Source organism: Neoarius graeffei, chromosome 25 (assembly GCF_027579695.1).
Source record: "Neoarius graeffei isolate fNeoGra1 chromosome 25, fNeoGra1.pri, whole genome shotgun sequence".
Lineage (NCBI taxonomy): Eukaryota > Metazoa > Chordata > Actinopteri > Siluriformes > Ariidae > Neoarius > Neoarius graeffei.
In genome coordinates, this window is record NC_083593.1 from 16,854,447 (window position 1) to 16,870,839 (window position 16,393).

At 40.0% G+C, this 16,393-nt stretch overlaps 1 protein-coding gene across 1 annotated transcript in view; it reads right to left on the reverse strand.

Moving 5' to 3' along the window:
- The window catches only part of ilk (integrin-linked kinase), an 88,813-nt gene that overhangs the window by 50,651 nt on the left and 21,769 nt on the right, over positions 1 to 16,393 (reverse strand). The window contains exon 2 of the mRNA XM_060909667.1: positions 15,726 to 15,904. Coding sequence (XP_060765650.1) covers positions 15,726 to 15,814 — 89 coding nt within the window. The 5' untranslated portion in view covers positions 15,815 to 15,904. The remainder of the gene's footprint in view (positions 1 to 15,725; positions 15,905 to 16,393) is intronic.

The window sequence follows — 16,393 nt, forward strand, 5'->3', positions numbered from 1 at the left end:
GGCGTGTGCACGGATGAGATGACATTCAGGCTTTTCAGAATCAGCAGGGCTTTCCCCAAAGGGCAGATACATGCTTTTCCCCCAAAGCGCCACACTGTCACTTGCGCGCGCGCACAAAAAAAAACCCTGAATTGAACAACGCAGAGTACTTTCTGCACTTAAATATCTCCTATTCCCCTCTGAAAATGAGTAATAACTATAGAAATAGGAAGATACTGTAATATATAGGTCTAGACTATCCTGGTACTGAATCCAGAAGTGAAAATAAAAAGAGAGAGTTTCGCTGCGTGCACTGACTGTCAATCGCAACCACACATAAAACCATGACTACGTTCAGACTGCACCCTGAAACGACCCATATCCGATTTTTTTGCCCATATGCGACCTGTATCCGATTTGTTATTGACAATCTGAATGAGACAGATCCGATTTTTTCACGTGACCCAGGCCGCTTGGATATGTGGTCCTAAATCCGATGCATATCCGATATTTTCACATGCGACTGCAGTCTGACCGGACAGGTCGCATTCATGCGACCTACACGCAGCGCTCGAAACTAACGGTGTCCCGACGTCCCGGGGACCATAAAAAATGTCATCGGGACACAAAATTATTATATCTGGGACAATCCCAGGACAATGGAAAAAAATAGATCTAGAAAAAAAGTTCTACATTAATATTATTTACAAAGCCGTAACACATACGTAGACATTCACCTAATTTGTCAATTTTAATTTTAAAACGTTAACAGCGAAAATTACATAGTAGCTACACTTTCGATGCACCTGCATCAGTAGGCTACAGAGCAGCGCATTCTGTTCTAGAATCTTCGGCCGGAGTCCGCATTATATGGACTTGGAATGGAATTGCTACCGCACACGCTGCGCCGACTCTTGCCAGAACAAAAATGCTTAAGTGGTTGAAGTGGACCGACCGCGGGGAAGAAACTGAAAGCCCAGACATAACGTCTCCGGGACCTTCAGGATCCAAAGTGTCATCGCCTGGTCTGCAGGCAACGCTAGCAACTGAATGAACTTAATGAACACTGTTAGACACGTTATAAAATACAACAGGAATGATGTGGCTGGATAACGGAAAAAATGGATAAAATGGATAACGGAAAGTTCATAAAATGGATAACGGTAATGGTGAAAATTATAAGTTGGCCTTATAAATGCCAACAGATATTCAAGGTATAAGTAGATGAAATGAACATAAAAGGGGTCTTATTTTCAACTAAAGTGTACTGCAGATGTAGGGAGTTGAAACATTTTCTGAATGAGCTAGTTGGCCCCTTTAAATAAACGGGTATCTATTCATACAGTGAGATCGCCAAAGTTTAATAAACTGAAAATGCAATAACTGTAATTTTGAAGTAGATGATGTATTGGACATGTGTCGCTTGTGTCTTGTGACTTATTGTAAAAATGATATAAAAGGTTCAAAATCGCATAGTTACAAATATAATAGTAACTTCATATGATAATATTAACCACTGGTTATTTCAGAGAGGAAAAAAATGGGGACACTATTGCTTCCATTCGGGACAATACAACACAGAATTCGGGACCACTGGGGGACACAAAGAAAAAAAGTTAATTTCGAGCCCTGCCTACACGTCATCAACAAGAGACAAACATCACTATTCTGCGTTGGCTAATCCCGCCTCTTTGGTGGAAAACAACATTTGTACAGTTTTCAGAATTTAAATAGACTTTTATAGAATTGATCAAGCTAATGGTGGATTTGGTAGGGACCTGGATGTTTATCTGTTAGCCTGATTAAATAAAACAGTTTCTATAACTGATTTATAACTTAAACCATCCTGTATTACAAGATAAGATTGTTCTGGAAATTTCCAGTAATTTGACACCTTCGGTCTCATTAGTCTGCTGCCCACATTAATCAGATTATTGTGCGAGTTCCGCCGCCGCCACAAAAACCACATCGCCAGGTCTCGCCTCATCTCCATCGCAAACTGCACTGGTGTTTCTGCACCTTGAGCCAGCGCTGAGAGAAGTTGCAGAATTCAGCTGGCTATAAACAATCTAAATAAATATTTATAAAAATGTAGAAAAAGTTTATTAATATGATGAAATAAACATGTGCAAATTATTAAGCCTGAATTAAGAGTTTGGTAATACAGCGGCCGTATCCCAAATGACTGCCTACTGAAGCTCGAGTGCACTATATAGAGTTTAAAAATCCATTACTTCCTAGTAACATGTCATGCAACTTGTATAGAAATTAGAGAGACATTTAGGAGTCAACCCTCGTTACCAGGCTACATGTTTTCATTTCAGTTCAGAAACAAAAACACACACGAGACCTCACACTTTAACACTAACCAGATAAACAAACAAAAAATAAATCATTAAACATGAAGAGTGCGCTTTTTTTTTGTTTACGTATTACGTAGATGTGCTTATTACGTGTCAATTTGCGCATGCGGGACACTTTTGGGTCGTTTTCCGTTCATATTGGAGATCGCATACAAGTCTCATATAATTGGTAATGTGAACGGCCTAACAAAAAAATCGGATTTCACAACAAATCGGATATGGGTCGTTTCAGGTTGCAGTCTGAACGTAGTGCATGTTCTCAGTGCTAGTGACTAGATGGCGCTGTTGCATAATTTGATCTCGAGTCTGTTCCTGGCATCCTGGAATTGGAAAACGAAGGTGTGCCATGAAGTGTTTTCATTTCAAATCTAATTTTGTCTTAAATTTTGCCCCTTGCATATTTGACAAGGTGGTTTAAAATAAATAAATAAATAAATATCAGAATGCACCATTTGTCGTCTTGAATTTCAAAATTTTCCGGGTGAGGATGCCCCTGGACCCCCCCCTTCAGCCTTCTGGGCCCTCCGGGCCAGGCCTTACAGGCTGTGCTCCGCATCAGTAGCACCGCTCTGATATTTTTTTCTGGGGAAAGGCCTGGAATCAGTAACATGTAGATGTGTGGTAACATTGATAAAACCAAGCAAAATGAAAAAAGCTGGACAACTCTCCTGCTAGTACAACACGCCAGTCATCTCACAGTTAAACAATGACAGAAAATCAAGACGCCAGTCAGACTTGAGTAATATGCTGCAGGTGTGATGTGAGGTTTAGCTGTTAGTGTGTCCACTTCTCGGCCCGGAGTTCTACTCGCGGTTGGGTCATACCAAAAACCATCATAAAAATGGTACCTACTGCCATCTGGTGAGGCACACCGCAATACAGATGCAAGTAGGGACTCAAACTCTCACGGTTACCAGAGGACTGGCCTCCCACTGTAACCCTAGCTATGTAATAAGTGAGAGGCCGAAGGGTACAGAAATGGAGATCGGCGCCACCTGATGTGCCTTGTGAAACGGGAAAGATTTTGTTAATATGATATGAGGACAGTATACTAAATTCAGGGTTGAAACTTGGCAGTCGCACAGTTCCCAGTGCCGATTAACAATTGACCAGAGCCACTAAAAGTTGAGGTCTGGTCACCTTACAATTTGAGAAGGATGGGGGAAAAAAAAAAAAAGTTACAATAAAAATGTTCCTTCCTTGGAGTACCTTTATTTTCTTTGCTTTCGCTTCCTCAACTCGAAGTTCGTGAATTCTAGTAAAAGTTTCATTCTAAAGTGCAAAATTCAAAGCCGCTCGTGAGTTTTCAGATCGCTCCACGACATCCACAACTTTCCCCAAACTATGACCTACAGTACAAAAGTACCGAGGCATACAATTATCTACACCGTGATAAAACTGGCAAAATTGTGTGTAAAAGAGAGGGCGAGTTTGTTTGCTTAAAGACCGAGGTTGAGCCTAGCCAGAAAGGAAAAAAATAAAATAAAATCCTGCAGTCATGCAGCAGCTGTCACCTGGAAGGTCGACTGTGTCAGAGTAGAGCGACTGTATTACTGTATTGAATTACTAATAATGTAGTGTTTATATATTCTAAGTCAATTTGGACAAAAGCGTCTGCCAAATACCATAACCATATTAACCATAAGCCCCGAGCTCTAGTCTAATAGAACTCTAGCAGCGTACTGTACCGTGATGTCTCCAGCGCTCGAAACTAACGGTGTCCCGATGTCCCGGGGACCATAAAAAATGTCATCGGGACACAAAATTATCATATCTGGGACAATCCCGGGACAATGGAAAAAAATAGATCTAGAAAAAAAGTTCTACATTAAAGGTGCAGTACAAGATTTTGGAATAACGGTTCCCGCAAGCCATATTTTGAAAAGAAACACTCCCACCCCCCGCGTCTCCACCTCTCCTCCCCCTCATAAAGCCTGAGAAAGTCCGGCTTTATAATGGGTGTCTATTGCGTTACACACCAGTGGAGCTCGTTAAGTTAGAGTGTAGAGAGCTTGGAAAAATAGCTCAAACTTTCTCATTTAAACTGTGTTTTCAGCCCCAATTTTCACTCCACACACACAATTTTCTCAAAAGTAGTAGCCACACTTGTCCTGATTCACACAATGTGTCTACCTGAGCGATAGGATTTACTGTTTTTGAATGAGAAGCCTGAAAGTAACGAGAGCACAGCCGCGCAGCCCCATAGACTCTCATTATAAACGTGGCAGAAAAGTCACTCGTTTTTAACTCGCTCTAGTGACCTCATTTTTTACACTACAGACAAAAAAAATTACATCCGTGTGTTCAGGAGAGCCTTATGGCGCTCACTGTGAAAGAATTTTGTGAATATCTCCTTCCGTTTTCGTGTAAATCCCCGTTGTTTGGAAGGAGCGCACTGAGAGAATCCTGCGCTCTGTGTGACACTCTGCTCGCTCTCTCACACACACACACACACACACACACAAGGGACGGGCTGGTCGCGGGCTTCAGTCTGATTGACGTGTCAGTATCCAATCATTTTGAGGTGGTACCTCGATATGATTGGATGGCGTTTTTCCTTTATTTTACACTGTAGACTGGATTAAAATATTTCGTTTTTTGGGTCAAACCTTCTATTGTACTGCTTGCAACATGGGTGTGCATTTCATCCATTGATGTTATGGCTGATGGCTTTCAAAACATCTCTGAATGGGGCAACAGGTATATTACATAAAAATGGATAACGGTAATGGTGAAAATGATAAGTTGGCCTTATAAGTGCCAACAGATATTCAAGGTATAAGTAGATGAAATGAACATAAAAGGGGTCTTATTTTCAGCTAAAGTGTACTGCAGATGTAGGGAGTTGAAACATTTTCTGAATGAGCTAGTTGGCCCCTTTAAATAAACGGGTATCTGTTCATACAGTGAGATCGCCAAAGTTTAATAAACTGAAAATGCAATAACTGTAATTTTGAAGTAGATGATGTATAGGACATGTGTCACTTGTGTTTTGTGACTTATTGTAAAAATGATATAAAGGGTTCAAAATCGCATAGTTACAAATATAATAGTAACTTCATATGATAATATTAACCACTGGTTATTTCAGAGAGGAAAAAAATGGGGACACTATTGCTTCCATTCGGGACAATACAACACAGAATTCGGGACCACTGGGGGACACAAAGAAAAAAAGTTAATTTCGAGCCCTGGATGTCTCTTGTATCAGCTCAAGTAGTAAAAGCGAGGTCAGACTCTGGACAACAGACATATACTTAAATAATTCCTTGTCTATGTATTTGTCCAAGCTTCTTCAACTTCTTAACTCCCCTGATCATTCCAGATATTGGATGGTATTTGTAGGCTATTTGTAAACACTAGTGCTTCAGCACTGGTCGCTCTTGGATTCTCTTGGCTACATGCACTTATTGTTAGTCACTTTGAATAAAAATGTCAGCTAAATCAGGGGGTTCTCAACCTTTTCAACTTTAAAGCCCACCTATTCATACTTGTAACGAGTCGGGGCCCATTAAAAACATCCCCAGTTATTTTGGCTCAGCTATTCTATTAGATTCTAATAAATCTATTGTGAAGTGTATTAATGGGATGCAACATCACTCCCTGTTACAGATGGGAGCCCAGGAATTAAATAAATGCAATAAAACAAACCGTTTTTAATTGTAGGTATTGTATTTAAAACTGTATGGATGTGCCAGAAGCCAAACCATGCATGCAGGGCATCCTTAGTCAAATGATCCAAAAGTGGAGTCTGATCCATTAACACAAGAACTTACTGCCATGTTTGCGTACAGCAAACAAGCAAGTTATTAAAACCAAGTACACTCAAAAGAAGTGGATATAGAAACCACTTGATGGGATTAGATCCTTACACCAGGGGCTTCAAAGTTTGGGAGAATAGCAGGGTACAAATAATTTACAGCAGGGTGCAAAATGGTAAAATGTCTGCCAACGGCAGACATAATGCACGCAAAGCATGCAGGGATATATTAGGGCTGTAACGATACACCCAACTCACGATTCGAATCGCGATTTTTGACCCACGATTCGATACACCCACGATTTTTTTTAAAATGTATTTTTAAAGTAGTAAATTTGACTTAACATTTACTTACTTACAATAACTATTTAATAACAAATAATTCATACCACTGCAGAGAATGAGTAATATGTATGCAAAAATGAACAAATGTATATCCAAAGACTGTTTTATTACTCAAAATACTACTGTTGAGCCAGAAGCTCTGTTTTTTTCGGTTCTGAAAAAGTCATTTTTCTAAATCATGTAAATCCGTTAAGATTTTTTTTTTGGGGGGGGGTGGCTCTCTCACTCACTACGTTTACATGCACATAGAGAGAAGCGAATTTCTGCCGTTGCTTGACTGAAATCGAAGTTCAAAATGCCATGTATACACCTTAATTCGGCTGAAATTGAACCGAACTTGATTTCTCGGAATCGAGCTACGCGACCTAGTTTATGCGATTTCTGCCGAGCTACTTTGAGCATGTATACCCTATCGAGCTAGTTGTTGAGCTACTTCCGGAAGTGACGAGTGACGAGACCACAAGCGGGAAACACAACAGCCTCGGTCGGCATGACAACGCATCATGACAATGGCATGAATCTTTTCTTTCTGTGGCATTGTTTGCACTGTTAAAATTTAGCTCACTTACTGTATCACCAAATACATCTGTACAGCTGTTGCATAGCTGTGAATTGTGTATATAAACAAGTCATTGTATTTGTGTGTGTGTGTATATATATATATATATATATATATATATATGTGTGTGTGTGTGTGTCCAACATCTGAAGAATGTTAATAAAAACAAAACAATTGAACTTTTTGTGTGTTTATTAAGACAAGTTAAATTGTAAGCAAAAAAAATATTTTTTTGTAAGCAAAAAACGGACTTTAGAAAAATATTATTGTGCAAAATAAGTTGTCTTACAAAACAGTGGTCTGCGCCAGACAGTTTGTAGCCATAGTCTGTTAGCAAGCCTAACAGCTTGAACACGGAACTGGCTGTGTTGCCAGATTGGGGGTTTTAAGTGCATTTTAGTGGATTTTGAACATGTTTTGGGCTGGAAAACGTCAGCAGTATCTGGCAACACTATAGCTCTTCTTCATGACGACAACCGGAAGTGTACCAACACGATGGGGCGTGTAGCGCCACGTGTGGCTCGGGTGCACAATGCACCTTGCACAATAGCCCGATTTCACTTGTGCATGTAGGATTGGATTTCTCTGGCACCCCTGCTGGGACCCTTTGCTCGATTACCAACAGCAGCTCGATTTGGACGTGCATGTAAACGTAGTCAGTGTCTCACTCTCATAGGGCCAATGATTTTCTGTGATCGCGGAAAACAGATGGAAATTACGGAATTTTTATGGTGAAACATTGCTCGCGTGTCAAAATGTAACTGCCGCAGAAGGCTTCCGCTCAAGCAGACATGCCTTCAGTGTTGCCAGATATTGCTAACGTTTTCCACCCCAACGTATGTTCAAAACCAGCCAAAAAGCACCTAAACATGCCCAATCTGGCAACACTGCATGCCTTTCCAGTCAAGTGATTGTGATTGGCTTGTGGCACACCTAGCCAGCCAATGAGCTGCTTGTTTACAGATTCGCTCCCCGCGTCGCAACCAGAATGGCGACCGCTTAAAAGAAATGAATGCTCTGCCAGTGGCGAGTGTGGACGTTGCGTGACTTGCAGAAGATTGTCGCAGGTCGGCGAAAAAACGACTTACTAATAGATATAAAAAATAAAAGTAATTTAAGTAAGTTTAAAATGTAATTTAAATAAAAAGTATTCATAAATTGAAGTTTGGAAGCACCTCTGTTTTTGGGCTGAGGAGAAGTTTGAAAGGGTGTACCGCGATTCTGCCTTCTTGTATCGCGACACGGATCGTGGCTCTGCGTATCGCTATTTCGATACGCATATTGTTACAGCCCTAATATATATATATATATATATATATATATATGCATGCAAGTACGAATTTTTCATGGGGTGGGATGATTTGGAACAGGCCATCTAAAATTGGGATAACATTTACCCGGGACGGGTATTTGAGGCGGATCGTCTAGCTTAAGCTTGCTTAGCATTGTTACGCACGCCAGTGTTTCCCACAGAAATTTATGGGGGCAGCCCATGGGGGAGGTGCGGGGGTTGTTTAAAATTGAGTGATATGTTAAATATTAAGTTATTACTGAAAAACTATTGATTAAAAAAAAAAAACAGACACTGAGAAATTATCCTATAAACAACTTTACCAATATAAAAGATTACCAGGACTACAAAAATGCAGAAAAATAGGCTTTACTTATCCAAATGCACCCGTTGGTTCAAAAGTTAAAGTGCAGAGAACCTCACAGCACAACATGAAGTTACCTTCAAATATAATATAAATGCCTCAGCTTTCATGTAAGAAAAAAAAAAACTATTAATACTAGTGCTGTGTGCAGGCAGCCTCTCCTGAAGACTAAATTAAACAATAATTATAAACTAATAAAATAAATGGCTCAGGCTTCATAGAAGAAAAAAAACAATTTGAACAGAATCTCACAGTATGATGCTGAAGCTGCCTAAACAATGGAAAATAAAATACCATTTTGGCAAAAATGTTGGCATCCATTAATTTCTTGTATTAAGTAAAAAAATATGTTGCCAGATACTGCTGACGTTTTACAGCCCAAAATATGTTCAAAACCCGCCAAAACGCACTTAAAACCGCCCAGATTGGGCGGGAAACCTCCCAATCTGGCAACACAGGCGGCAGTAATGGCCGCACTCGTGTCGAGGATGTAAACAGTTGACGCGGCAACGGACATACATGACATAGTGGATGTAATTTACGTTCACAACTTTTTTTGCTGTCAGAAATATTTAATATTAAATTTTGTGACTCGACTGACAATAGCCGGCGGCATAACAAGCCATAGCCGGCGATTTGCCGCCGGTGACCGGCTACTTTTGAGACCGCTGTTACACACTAACAAAGAAGGATTTTTCCTATGAAAGAAAAATAATTTACAAGCTAAATCTGACATTATTAGAGTAAATTTTGATCCTATTGTAGCCACAATTAAATACAAAGACAATAATTATGCACACTAACTTAATGTGAAGATAAGTAACAGATAAACAACAGATTTAAGGGTTTTTTTTGTAAAGATTGTATATAGTCTTTTGTATTTGTAATTATTTGTATCTGTACATGCATGACCCCAGCAGCTCTGCTGATCAACTTATCGTGATCCATCCGTTGAGTTACCCGACATCTCAAACTAACTGCTGCTGCAGACATCGTTCTACACAGACACACAAATGAAAACTTGGAAGAGCATAGAGATGAATAACTTTTTATATGTGGCTGGGTTAAAGATCTAGGGATCAGGACACTAAGATAAACCCTGTATAATTTTTGCCCGGGTAAGGAGGAATTTCTGGGCTTTTTGTACATGTCTTTGCGATGGCTGCTAGGACACTACAAGTTTTAGTATCCCGTGTAAACACGCCACAGCCACTCGATTCTCAATCCTCCCTGCAGCCATCACAGAAACATAGAAATTTACCTACAAACGTATTTTTGTTCTGTGCGTGTGCACAGATTAAATGTGACAAAATAAAGGCTTGTTGTTCTTAATTTACCCACAAAATGTATTCATCCCACTTGAAAAGTGTACGGCAAACCAGCTACCGGATTTGGGACACTACGACATCCTGAACTATTTGGCTTCGAACTTGGAAAAAGCTTGCGGCCCACTAGATGGCGCTTTGTGGCCCAGTGGTTGAGAAACCCTGAGCTAAATGACTAACGTAGTGTAATATTTGAATAATGTACATTAAACAAGAATTACACAATATTGAGTAATCCATTTCTAGGGGAATATGTTAAACACTGTGAGGTGTTTATTCAAGTAAAAATGGTTTAAAAATGATTCTGTTCGACTAGAGCTACTTTATTTTGGTCTGGACCACTAAGAATTCAGGGATACTGGCCCGAGTGGAGACTGAGCACTGAAGTTCATTTTTAGCCCTGCAAATTTCATCACTGAAATGTCGACCAGCGACTTGCTGACTTTTTTGTCAAGGGCACAAACGTGTGATGGCTATTTTAGAAACTTTGAGGAGGATAAGACTAAAAAACAAAAAAAAAAAAAACATTTTCTCTTAAGTCTGTAATAATTCACCCAACTATCAAACTTGGTTATTATTTTATTATATTAGTTACCACTTTTTTAAGCCTAGTCAATTTCCTACCAAACAAAACATGGTGCTTTTTCTTGCCTGGTATGCTGGTATGCTGAATTTATGATTTGTCCACCCTTGCATACTCATCTGAATCAGGTTGAGTCACATTTTATATTTAATTGAAAAGAGGATGTGAGAGAAGGCCATGCTATTCTCAGTCTGTCAATTCAGTACAAATGGTGCCCTTTCAGTAAAGTGGAGACGTTCTGTTCATGTTTTTCAGTGATTCGACAGACTAAACCAAATTTGTTGGAAGCAATTTAAGTAGCGCATTGGTATACAGAGGTCTGCTGACGAAAGGTCCCCGCCCGCGTGCAAACCACAAAACATGGAGCTAATTTAAAAAACACAGACGAGAAGTCAATGGGGAGGGAAAAAAAAAAAAACCTTGAACCAATCACTGTAATGCAAATCACAACAATCCTCTTTAGTATTTCAGACAATCACGTAAAAATAAACAAAATCAGTCCTCAGACTGACTACTGCTTGCTCTGAGATAAGATCAGTCTATAACTGAAACCTTAAAGCTGCTCTGGTCATTTATGCAGCCTTAGTGTGTGCGTGTTGCCATTTCCTGTCCCCTCCTACAACAATTTAGGGTCGTGACATCCAAATGCCTCACACAGCCCCAAAAAGCTGAGAATTTCAGTTATGTTTTGTGATTGGTTCCAAAATCGTTTTGTTATAATCTGCATTGTGGACAAGTGAATGAACACTGAATAGCAATGATGATCAAATCCCTTGGGTGGAGCTTTTCTATTTCTGGAAGAGGAAAACATGTAGAGAAAGAGCGAGTGAAAGAGAGTAAGAACGGGCAACAGAAAACGCAAGACAAAAAGAAACGGAGGGAGAGAGAAGGAGAGCGTACTGGTATTATGGCTCAAGTCAGAATGTTCTGGTTAGTGAGCTCATAGTATGGAAACTATTCGCCCCTGCCATTCCTGAGCAGTCTGGCTTTCCTTCCCCCTCCCACTTCTCTGAGTCAGTATAATGCTAGAAACTACGTGTAATGGGACACATCCCTTACATTAGTCACTGTAAAATGTGTGTGGCTGAATTTCAAAAAAAAAAAAAAAAGGTCACCCTAGCCTTATGACCGATTCTTCATCAGTCTGTTTCAGTTGACCGTTAGGATTGGCTTGATTACACGACTGTCTCACTGACTAACTGTCTGAAGTGTCCAGGAAATGCCTAGATGCAATCTACACCGGATGTGACGATTTTCTCAACTCTAGTCACGTGACAATGGTTACACTATGAACGAACAAGTGTTGCCTGTTACAAACATGCCTTTGCCTGTGAGCTACCCACAGACAATGACATTTTAGCATGTTATAACTCCTCACTGGGAGCATTACCAAAACACTTCTTTCCTGCATTTCTAAAGTGTATGTAATGCTTCTAAACACCACTTTTTTCTTTGTACAAAGCAACAATCATTATGTTGATTGACCATGCGTTTTCGAACCACAGCTGATCCGAAAGGCCATAAATTAACGGAAAATCAATAAGATTAGCCGATTTTCACGGAATCTCCCGAGACTGAACAGGAAGATCCAGAAGGGGTGCGTGACGTCACACGTGTAACAATTCAGGTATCAATTCTGCTCATGTGCACAGCAGCAGCGGTGGTTAGACCTGTCTCGATATGGAATCACGTTTTGGAGAGAATTCTGATAGTGATTGGGATTCTTATACGCCAGATGATGATCAAGGATATTCCAGAGTAAATGGTTCTCTCCGTGAGCCCCCAAGACGAGAAACTGCCAGTTCACGACAGTCCCGCTCACTGCCGATAGCACACCATCAGCCAAAGAGAACTGAAAACGCAGACTGGTTTGTGGATTATTATTCTAAGCTGGCTACTGCAAAATATAGGGAAAATATTTACATGTACCTCAATAAATGCGGAAATATAATCTTTAAACACGTACAATTATTCAGTGCAGTTAATGTAAAACTATGAAAAAACGGGTGATAATAGGGGAAAATCGACGAACTGTCCAAATGTCAGATCAAATGTTATTTATTAAATCAATGGGTTTCTTTTTTGCTCCAATAATTCCCATGCGGTCGTTCTGGTGGTGAACACTTGATGAATCGGATTTATTATTAGTAGGTGACACGAAATCCGCCTGCTTCGTTTGCACAAACCTCACCCACTGTCGCTTTAGATTAGTGTCATTTCTCGGAAATGCGTGAACCGAATGTCCCGCTGTATATGGATTTGAACATCCAGACACAACGCAGTGCTTTCCCATCGTTATTTTTGTAAGATTCTAACAATATCCAATTTCAGCGAGTAAACAAGCACAGAGTCAGATGAACTGAAACGGCCCGTGACGTCATGCGAGAATAGCCCCGAGGCAAGGCTGCCTTTTTATGGGATCCGGATCAGGGCTCGAAATTAATTTTTTCTCTTTGTGTCCCCCAGTGGTCCCGAATTCTGTGTTGTACTGTCCCGAATGGAAGCAATAGTGTCCCCATTTTTGTCCTCTCTGAAATAACCAGTGGTTAATATCATCATATGAAGTTACTATTATATTTGTAACTATGCGATTTTGAACCCTTTATATCATTTTTACAATAAGCCACAAGACACAAGCGACACATGTCCTATACATCATCTACTTCAAAATTAGAGTTATTGCATTTTCAGTTTATTAAACTTTGGCGATCTCACTGTATGAATAGATACCCGTTTATTTAAAGGGGCCAACTAGCTCATTCAGAAAATGTTTCAACTCCCTACATCTGCAGTACACTTTAGTTGAAAATAAGACCCCTTTTATGTTCATTTCATCTACTTATACCTTGAATATCTGTTGGCACTTATAAGGCCAACTTATAATTTTCACCATTACCGTTATCCATTTTTATGAACTTTCCGTTATCCATTACCGTTATCCATTTTTATGAACTTTCCGTTACCCATTTTTATGAACTTTCCGTTATCCATTACCGTTACCCATTTTTATGAACTTTCCGTTATCCATTACCGTTATCCATTTTTATGAACTTTCCGTTACCCATTTTTATGAACTTTCCGTTATCCATTACCGTTATCCATTTTTATGAACTTTCCGTTACCCATTTTTATGAACTTTCCGTTATCCATTACCGTTATCCATTTTTATGAACTTTCCGTTACCCATTTTTATGAACTTTCCGTTATCCATTACCGTTATCCATTTTTATGAACTTTCCGTTACCCATTTTTATGAACTTTCCGTTATCCATTACCGTTATCCATTTTTATGAACTTTCCGTTACCCATTTTTATGAACTTTCGCTGCCGAAACGTGGGTGCAAATGTTAGCAACATCAACATAGTGGCAGGTCCGAGCCTAGTTGTGCTGCTGAGTGACTAAACTTTCTGAACTAGAAAGACACCAAGAAAACTCACTTATTCTGTTGAACGGTATCTTCCGTCAATATCATCCACATCATTCCTGTTGTATTTTATAACGTGTCTAACAGTGTTCATTAAGTTCATTCAGTTGCTAGCGTTGCCTGCAGACCAGGCGATGGCACTTTGGATCCTGAAGGTCCCGGAGACGTTATGTCTGGGCTTTCAGTTTCTTCCCCGCGGTCGGTCCGCTTCAACCACTTAAGCATTTTTGTTCTGGCAAGAGTCGGCGCAGCGTGTGCAGTAGCAATTCCATTCCAAGTCCATATAATGCGGACTCCGGCCGAAGATTCTAGAACAGAATGCGCTGTTCTGTAGCCTCCGGATGCAGGTGCATCGAAAGTGTAGCTACTATGTATTTTTCGCTGTTAACGTTTTAAAATTAAAATTGACAAATTAGGTGAATGTCTACGTGTGTGTTACGGCTTTGTAAATAATATTAATGTAGAACTTTTTTTCTAGATCTATTTTTTTCCATTGTCCCGGGATTGTCCCAGATATGATAATTTTGTGTCCCGATGACATTTTTTATGGTCCCCGGGACGTCGGGACACCGTTAGTTTCGAGCGCTGATCCGGATGCCGCAATTTAATCGATAGTTTTGTGCTTGATAATATTCCCCCCGCCACCACCTTTTTAATTAATTTATTTTGGTTGTACAATAAGGCATTACATACACTTAAAATTTTTTTTTTTTAAATCATATCCAATTTCCCTGATCTAGCACAGATTCTAAAAAGGTTGTATTTGGCAACAGCCTTGCAAAGCTAAAACAGGAATGAACTTTTCCCCAGATGTCTGCATAAATATGAAGTAAACTAAATTCACAATGAAAAGGATCTGCTCCAAATATGCTTGGATGAAGGGCCTAAAATGATATCACTACTTATTTCAACATGGCCTCGGTCGTTTCGTCAGAGGAGCTGCACCTCTCTACACCATATAGGGACACGCTTTCATTTCTCTACTCGAGCGTGTCTAAGGCTTTTTCCAGCGTGTCACGTTTCCAAAGAGGCCGGTGATCTTTTGGTGGAAAAATAACTTAACTGTCAGTAAGTTGTCTGAAGAGCCAGGTTTGTGCTGTTTACTTGCTAGGAGAAAGAATGTGAGAGCAGTTATAAAAGCACAGGCTACCTCAGCACACGCTATTATCCAGCAATCAAATGTTCTTCTGAAACATCTGGACCAACGCCATCACACTCCAGGGGAGAGTGAACTGCGATCTAGTACCAACTCACTCAACTAACAACTCTCCAAATGTGAATCGTTAGAATTCCCATCACACTAGGTCACACACAACACGGAGGATATACGATACAGATTTGTATCATATAACTGTAAAGAACCAAACAAATTCAAGCCAAGATGAAACACATAGCAAAGACACATGCAATAGCAAAATATTACCTGTATTTATTTTCAAAAACAAAAAAAACCCAGTATACCAAGAACAAAAAAAAAAAAAATGCGCGCAGAACGCCAAGCAACAAGCTTCAGCAACAACCCTGTCTGCTTGAAGCAAAGACTCCGTTAAATATGCATCTAGATGAATTTATTAGCTTCACAAACTATAAAATCTGGTCTATTATGATTTCCAAAGCAGCCCTCAATAGATCAACTACATACTGAATAATAATTTATGGCCACTTCCACGATTCAGTCGGTTTTCCCCTAACGGCTTGCAGCACTTCAGATGTTTCTAGAAGTGAACATACCCCTGGTTCAGATCGTTCTCCGTGTTGTCCAGCCAGAGGCGGACGGCTACCGCATTGCCCTCTCTACACTGGGTGAAGATGTCGTCCATTGTGGCTCCTTTCGTCTCCTTGGGTTAGTAAGTAGGATCCTTCGTCCCCTACCAGGAGTGCCCTGGGAGAGGGATGTGATGCAGCGCTACCTGGAGCACACACACGTAGAAGAAAGTAAGACCTTCACATCAATGACAATCAAGTGCCAATAACCTGTGCAGAAATGAGATCAGCAACGATGTTTCATTTATGTAAGATGAGAAAAGTATGAACGAATAGAGGCCACTTTTTCCACGGAATAAAAACACGTATTCTGTTCCCTTCTAGTGAGTTTATTGATGGCATGCAATATTACATCGCTTATCCTCTGTATATTACACCACTCTTCCCAATAGAGAATGAGCATGCAATATTGTTATAATATTGCATGTTGTCAAGACATCGTGATATCACACGTCAGAGACGTAAAACTTCCACGTCAGCAAGCGACTGACAATCTGTAAACAAACATGGCCGCGAGATTTGCTTCGTTAGAAGCGCAAGATTGAGAGAATATTGGCTGCCAGGTCACACTGTTGTGTGGAGCTATTGATTTTAAAAGTAACTAAATAAATTACAGAGGGAAAATAATAATCAGC